The following is an 8015-nucleotide window of genomic DNA, read 5'->3' as shown; positions in this document are numbered from 1 at the left end:
TTGTCGGGATAATTCCGGTTTGCGTGGCTACGCCGAAGCAATACAAATTCTGTATTATAAATTTTAAGGCCAGACAAGTAGTTTGTTGAGGGTTGGTTTGTAGAAGAAGGACTACACGCCTGCGCACATATTTTCAAACGCACATACCTATAGACTGAACTTGTAATATGCATGTGCACGCCATCAGCGTTCTCACGGGTTCGCGTTTTTGAAGTATGCGCAGTAATTTATGATAAAAGTGCTTGAAACAGCTCTGCGGGGTTTGACGCACAATGTAATGACGAACATGGTTGCCCAGCCCTCTTTGTTTGAACCGCGAGAGGCGTCAATTGCCGTCATTACGTTGTGCGTCAAGTTCAAGGTTTACCCTTGTGGTGTAAATCGATACGTACGGCCGTCTGCCGGAAGCTATTATTTTAGACGATAAAGTTTTAAACATGGATATTTTTCTTACACGAATGCTTCACTTCAGAAGGCCTTTATTAACCCCCGCAGAGCCGTTTCGAGCACTTTAAGCATGATGCGCTTCTAAAATCAAACAGCCATTCACTCCCATTATCAGGCTTGGAGCCAGGACATTTTTAAATGTAACTCCGATTGAATTTGTCTGTAAGAAGAATGTCATATACACTAGGATGGCTTCAGGGTGAGTAAATCATGGGCTAATTTTCATTTTTGGGTGAACTATCCCTTTAAGTTAAGATGCTTTTGCAAAACAGCCTGTAAGATGATTCTTCGATCTAAAGTCACCATGAAATCTTCCCTATTGTCATTCTTCTCTATTGTGACGTATATATCAAAAACGGCTGCACAAACAACAACAAATGTAAGATAGGATTTGATTTTGTCTATGGGGAATCTCATGTGAGTGACAGGTTGCCCCGCCCTCGCGCCAGTAGAGAGAAGAGATGTCAATGCAAGAGGGAGAGGAAGTTATTTTAATTAAAGACCATGAGGACACATGTATTAAAAAACAATAATAATGATGTACACGGATAAAACATTTATAATAAAAAATTACAGCAGTTTTCCATAAAAAAAATAAAAAAAAATAACAATTGTCCATTTTGACTTCATGGTGACTTTAAATCATGAAGCCTATATGATTTTTAACACCTTTTGAATCATATGTTTAATGTGCACTGAAATGAAAAAAAATTATAAAATTAAACTAAATGGAATTAAAAATAAACCTATAAATGTTTGATTATTATTAATTGATTGCTATTTTATTTGAAGAAATGATTTGCATGCACTACATACAGTATGTCGTATTGAATATGCTAATTAAGAAAGATAAAACTACTACGAAAATATTTACTAACTCAAATGAAGCAGCAAATACTATTGTAAATATTTTTATAATTTCATAAAATGGGTCCTGTATGGAGATCACTGTACTTTCCCTTCCCATATATGGAGAAAGGAAAAGTACAGTGATCTTTCCATCTCTCCATAGTAAGGGAGGATGACGTCGACAAGATCTCTAAAGTGGGGAGTGAAAAGGGTCCAGAAGAAAGGGCAGGGGGAATAAAACTCGCGATAATATAATGAGAGATGAAGACAAATGATAGCTCGTTTCAGATCCGTTCGACTGACATTATATGGAGATCTGAAGGGAAAAAATAGGATCTACGCTGTGCTCATAAGGATAACAGAGTGACGCGTATAAAAGTTTAAAGAGCAGCCTTGGAGAGAGTCTTAGAGCGAGCTTGAGATTTTCATCTCATTCTTGGTTGCAGCCTCCACTGGACAGCAGCCGTAGGTATGTGAACCACTTCATTATAGGCTATTCTGTGTGAAATAATTCAGTCTGAGATAAAAGTGGGTTGTTTTGAGCTTGCATCTGTTGGAACATTTGAAGCATTATCTTATAAAAAATAAAGTCAGCGAGCTATCAGAGACACCTGATACTGTAACAGAAGAAGATAATGGAGCGAGAACAGTTTGACCTTCAAAGACTGAAAGTTTTAAAGACCTCTCCGTATGCGGTTAGGGACGATGGTTCTAATCGATTAAGATCTAGCCTATTACTACTAATGTATATCTTTATTCTACAGAATGATGACGAGCAGCAAAACGACTCTTGCCCTCCTTATCTACGGGCTCCTCGTACAATGCAACGTGTGTTCGCCTCTGAACCATCCGAACATCAGGTACGGAAACTGCACATCTGGCTCGGCGAACGCGCGGATATCTCGACGATCTTGTGGATTTCGGGTAGTGCAGCTGGACGGCGAAACAGAATTTTTGGCTATTAAGGCTGTTAAAAAAGTGTCACACATTTTCAACAGATCTTGTTTTGTTGGCTAAACACTCTTGAAAATAAACGTTCTTTATTGCCATTGTTCCACGAAGAACCTTTAACGTCCATGGAACCTTTTCAATGCACAAAAGTTCCTTTATAGTCGGAAAAAGGTTCTTCAGATTATTCAAAAATAAAAGATGAAATGAAAGGCTCTTTGCATGGGGAACCCAAAGGCATGATTTGGAACCCTTATTTGCATGCTAAAATGATTACGAACCGTTTTAAATAAGTAGGCTTTTTTTGCATGTGCATGCTTTTTTCGCGTAGAATCGGACGATTTAATAAAAAGTGTGACGCGCTTGGAATGTATACTCATTTTTTCTTTTATTGATTTGTGTATGATTGTAAATAATTCTAAAAGACACGACTATAATCTTTCTTTTCTGACTTATGGCGGATTTCACAATATAAACAAGACAAAATATATAGCACTGATAGCCTATTAATTATCTTAAGCAGTTTTACAGAAATATCTCCTATATCTTGTTATTAAAGGTTATAGACTAATATAGGCTAGTATTCATTTAAATAGCTATAGGCTACTTAAATATTTAGAGCATATATGCGAATAAGTCTTGAAAGTGCAGAGTGGCCTTATACTTCACAATAATTACTTGAGAATGAAATGACTTCATGTCTTACAGAATGGAGACTGCAGGATTTGACGAGGAGGGCAAGGGATTAACGGATCTTACCTTTGACAGTGACCAGATCACTATTCGAAGCTCTCCTTCAGTCACTGAAGACGCATACACGTTATATAGTCCTCCCTCGATAAGGTGATTATACTTTTCCATAACCTGGACTCCATTCTTTTTTCTAGACATTCCCAATTCCCATTCCCATATAGACTATTGCCTAGTTATGTTTGTTTATTACTGTGATTGTTCTAGTTACAAAGACATTCGAGGCTTGTTTGAGTTGTGTCGAGTTGAATTGCGAAATAGAATAGCCTAATAGAAAGTGTTTCTCAACAACCGGCCTGAGGATGTTATACGAGTGCTATAATTTAGGAATATTGCAGCTATAAGGCTGACCTATTATTAAACCTTCACTGAAACGTCGTTGTACAATCTGGTATTTTGTCACGCAGATTGGAAAGGCATGCTGACGGGATGTTTAATAAAGCCTACAGGAAAGCGCTTGCTCATTTATCAGCGCGGAAATACCTGCATACACTGATGGAAAAACGCGTGGGGTAAGAACAGTTCCTTTCTCTCCACCTATCTTGCTCTCTCTAAAAAGTAAATATCGCTAATTTGGTTTAGGGTTAGTCGCTATGCCTAGTTTATAGTTATTACTATGTATCCAGTTATCAACATTCATTAGATTTGTGGAAGAATAAGAGGGCGTTCACACAGGACGCTTTCCGTTCGTTCTTCAGTAACAGTAACGTTTCAGTAAAGTTTTCTGGACTTAAATAATGTTCTCAAAACATTAGAACTAAAATTATACACTGTTTATACAACTTTTTTCCCCCATGAAACATTTTAGTTGGATGTTCGTGTAACATTTTTTTTTTTATGTTAGCCTACTAATTGTTTCAGAATGTTCAGAGAACATTCAAAAGTAGCTTACGATACCAAAATATTTGTAGAATGATAAAATGGAATGTTCCCTTAAATGATTCCACAGAAAAATAAGTTCTTAGAACATATTTTGTGTTAGCTAGGATAACGAACCCTGTGTGGAACTGGCCATTGTCACTTTTTTATATATATTATAAAAGTTTTTATATACAAAAGCATATACAACTTATTTACTAAATGAAACAAAGTTTTTTGTATTTATTTTTTTAAATGAATATTTGCACACTTAAAGGGACAGTTCACCCAAAAATGAACATTTCTGAACAAAAATGTCATCATTTGCTCACTCTCAAGTTGTTCCAAACCTGTATGAATTTCTTTCTTCTGGTGAACACAAAAGAAGATATTTTGAAGAATGTTTGCAACTAAACTATTGTGGGGCACCATTTAGTACTATGGAAGTCTAACTGTTTACTTACCGTCACTCTTCAAAATATCTTATTTTGTGTTCAGCAAAAGAAAGAAGTCCATACAGGTTTGAAACATCATAAGAGTGAGTAAATGATGACAGAGTTTTCATTTTTGGGTGAACTATCCCTTTAAATCCAAACAAATGTGACTTTTTTTTTTTCACTAAGTCAGTGTCAAGTGTTTCTGTAATATTCTAGAACGCTTTGTTCTTTTTCTCTAATACAGAGGAAGGACCACAATAGACGACGACAACGAGCCGCTCTCAAAGCGTCACTCGGACGGGGTTTTCACGGACAGCTACAGTCACTACCGGAAGCAAATGGCCGTAAAGAAGTATCTGGCCACGGTCCTGGGCAAAAGGTATAGACAGAGATATAGAAGCAAAGGACGGCGGCTCGCCTATTTGTAGCCTTTTTCAAATTCGTCTCTAACTATCATGTACATGTACAGCTCTTGTAGCAAGTTAGTCATCACTAAGACTACTGTGATGATCATTTGATCGCACCTGTGTCACCTTTATAAACATGTATTTATGTATGAAGTAAAGACATTAAAACGAATATTTTGATAATAATATTGTTTTTCTTTTGTACTGAAGCACCTGATAATGCAACGATATGCCTTGTGGACCAGTCGTTTAGCTTGAACAAAATAACAATTTGTTTGTTTGTTTATTAATTCATGCTTGCTTCGATACTTTGTCTATTAAATACATCAGTCTGAATATGAGTAAATAAATAGTCTCAAAGACAATCATTACATTGAATGATACCTTCCTTCTTTCACTCCTGAAATTAAGAAAGAAGTTTTTTTTATTTACAACAGCCCTGACGATATAGATTTGCCAAAAGACATATACTTTGGTGAGCTCCCGGATGGGGATGAGATAGAGGCAATTTTGTTGGATTGGCTGACACAGTTTCCTCCTGAATTCCCGGTGAGTTTCTACGGCTCGGTGAGGAATGCCTCTCGTCCCTTCCACGCTCTTTTACTCACGTCAAGTTCTTCCCACTGTCATCTATGGCTTAAAATCTCACAAGCCGTTCAACACGGTTTCCTTTCTTGCACACACCTTTCAAATATTATTAACACCTTAACTTCTATATATGTATCTGAAAAAAAATGAGCTCTTTCCTGTGCTTATAAACTTAAATTAAATCTGCATCTTCAAACACTCTTTCTTAAACACTGTCCAATCCTTCCTGCTTTTCACTGAGCATGCATCTGTTCCCTTTTGAAATCTCACAAAAGGAATTGAAGTCCCTGTCTATGAGTGTGTGTGTGTGTCATGTGCGTTAGAATTGATTCCAGTGGTTCAGACCTTCACTACCTTCGGAAAGTCTGGGGTCGGTAAGATCTGTTCATGTTTTTGAAAGAAGTCTTCTATGCTGCATTTATGTGATTAAAAATACAGAAAAGCAACAGTAATATTGTGAAATATTATTACAAATTAATATTACTGTTTTCTATTTGAATATATTTTAAAATATAATTTATTCCTGTGATGCAAAGCTGAATTTTCAGCATCATTACTCCATTCTTCAGTGTCACACGATCCTTCAGAAATCATTCTGATATGATGATTTGCTGCTCAAGAAATGTTTCTTATTATTATCAATGTTGAAACAATGTTGTGCTGCTTCATATTTTTGAGGAATCCTTTTTCCAGGATTCTTTGATAGATAGTATTAATTTGAAATATAAATCTCTTTACTATCACTTTTGATAAATTTAATGTCTTAATGTTGTATCAAAGTTTAAAAAAACCTACTGATCCCAAACTTTTGAAAGGTAGTGTATATATGGTATTTAAAAATTTCATAGAATTTCATTCTTTTATTTGTTCTGTTTTCTCAGTTTTCTATCTTTCTCATATTGCACACATATCAGTGTCAAATCTGTTATTTGTCCATTAATCAATGGAGATATGCGTCTCTGCATTTTGAAGTTCAGAGTTACCATTTTCTGTCACATCTACTGTATGTGGTTATACATATCAGTAATTGCACAGCTGTGTAGGAGCTTGTTGGGTATGACATAAAGAGGTATTCTGTAATGATCCCTCTATGCATGCAAGACAAAGAGTTTTCCCAAAGGTCAAATGAATGGTGCAACGGTTTGAGGTAAAACCAACTTGCATAATTTACAAGTTTTTGACAACGTTGTATATGCTTAAGCTTGTCAGTGATATGTACATGTTTGTTTGCATGTTAGTATGTGCAAACATGTGAAACCAATCTGTTTAATTCTGCATTCTCCTGCAGGCTTTGTGACACAGGAGACAGCTAAGCGGCTTGGGTGCCTTTGCTTCATCTTTATAATGGCCACCAATTTCAGATGGCATATTAGTGGCCCTCCAAATGCTGCAATCATCTGCTCACACACCTCCTATTTCTCACATAACATAATTTGTTAAAATGCCACCTGGCCCTGCCTTTCCATTTTTTTTCGATTGAACTTCTTTATGCATAGTGTTGTAGTTATCTGTACAGCATTCATTAAACATTCTCAACCTTGAAACGCATTTTGTGTGCAGAGACTGATAGTGCCCAAAGCCTTACTTAAATGTTAAGATAAATCTCTGTGTCTTGTGTTGATCATTAGTACAATATAACACATGGGAGCCACACAAGGTCACCATTATATGTAAGAAAAAACGGAAAAAAAAAACGAAAAAAAAACTGTGTTGTAAGATTTGTATGAATAAATTTTTGTAAACAATACAATTTCGTCTAATCTTTGAAACTCTTCCTAAGCTATGGGGAATGACATGTACTCAATTGTGTTACAATACAATAACTATAATTGTGTTATTGTATAATAAAATAATTGTGTTACAGTAAAGGACCTGTTGCAAGTTCGCTCTTCTCTCACAGACACACTGCGCGAGCGGCAGCAGCGGGAAAACGTAGTGGGCGTGGTCAATCTGTCACTTGGATCCAGGGTGACCAATAGAAAAGGGCCTTTCATCCGGGTTGGTAAAGACCGCCCACTGAGACAGCCTCATTTCGCAAGCAAAACTTTTCAACTTACAAGCAAAAGATTTAGACCCGCAAAAAATACAGCAGAAAAGAGAGAACAATTTGTGCGTTTGTGATGAAAAGTGTTCGGAATGCACAAAGAAAAATAAAGGTTTTCAAAGATTTACATGCACTGCAAATAATTTTGTTATCAACTCCTTAAGAAGACTTTTTTGCAATATTATTATTTTTTAATTAAAAAATAATTAGTTTTCCTCTCAAATGCAGTATGTTTGATTGAATAAAAAAGACACAAAGGAAACTCCATAGGAGTGGACCATAAATACATGTACAGTACAGAAAATATAACACACTTGCAAGATCTTCACAATCAAAATGCCATCAACAAAATTTCCAGAAACTATATGATGCATCAGAAAAAAATAAATAAAATAAGCAGAAATATTATACGATTAGCAAAAAATAAAGTGGTGACAGTGCCGTCCTTTATTTTGAGATGAAAATGAGGGTTTCATACTAATGCTGTATAATACAAAGACATATTTAATTGTTTAGAAGAAAAGGTTGTAGAACCTTAAAGGATTCTTTTTCATTTTTCATTATCATTAATCATTATGGATTTACTTTTAATCAAGTGATAGTTCACCCAAAAATGAAAATTCTGTCATTAATTACTCACCCTCATTTCATTCCAAACCTGTAAGACATTTGTTCATCTTCGGAACA

At 35.8% G+C, this 8015-nt stretch overlaps 1 protein-coding gene across 2 annotated transcripts; it reads left to right on the top strand.

Moving 5' to 3' along the window:
* The first annotated feature begins 1445 nt into the window (after nt 1-1445).
* Nucleotides 1446-7023, top strand: adcyap1a (adenylate cyclase activating polypeptide 1a). Of its 2 annotated transcripts, XM_084405618.1 has the most exons (7): nt 1446-1765; nt 2061-2156; nt 2953-3087; nt 3402-3506; nt 4534-4668; nt 5134-5245; nt 6573-7023. In XM_084405618.1, the coding sequence occupies exons 2-7, from the start codon at nt 2062-2064 to the stop codon at nt 6579-6581; spliced, it is 591 nt and encodes a 196-aa protein (XP_084261744.1). In that variant the 5' UTR covers nt 1446-1765; nt 2061; the 3' UTR covers nt 6582-7023. The 2 variants fall into 2 exon arrangements, with proteins under 2 accessions (XP_084261744.1, XP_084261743.1); XM_084405617.1 differs by lacking the exon at nt 6573-7023 and having other exon boundaries at nt 5134-5544.
* The last annotated feature ends 992 nt before the right edge of the window (nt 7024-8015 follow it).

This window comes from Rutilus rutilus, assembly GCF_951802725.1.
Source record: "Rutilus rutilus genome assembly, chromosome: 3".
NCBI classification, from domain to species: Eukaryota; Metazoa; Chordata; class Actinopteri; order Cypriniformes; family Leuciscidae; genus Rutilus; species Rutilus rutilus.
Note: the sequence above shows the minus strand (reverse complement) of the source record. Positions and strands in the feature narration are given on the sequence as shown.

What these genes read in the sequence shown, in the direction of transcription:
- adcyap1a (XM_084405617.1), top strand. Translation starts at nt 2,062, where the DNA reads ATGATGACGAGCAGCAAAACGACTCTTGCCCTCCTTATCTACGGGCTC. An exon ending in CTGAACCATCCGAACATCAG is followed by an intron (nt 2,157 to 2,952) that starts GTACGGAAACTG and finishes CATGTCTTACAG; the next exon opens with AATGGAGACTGCAGGATTTG. An exon ending in TATAGTCCTCCCTCGATAAG is followed by an intron (nt 3,088 to 3,401) that starts GTGATTATACTT and finishes TTTGTCACGCAG; the next exon opens with ATTGGAAAGGCATGCTGACG.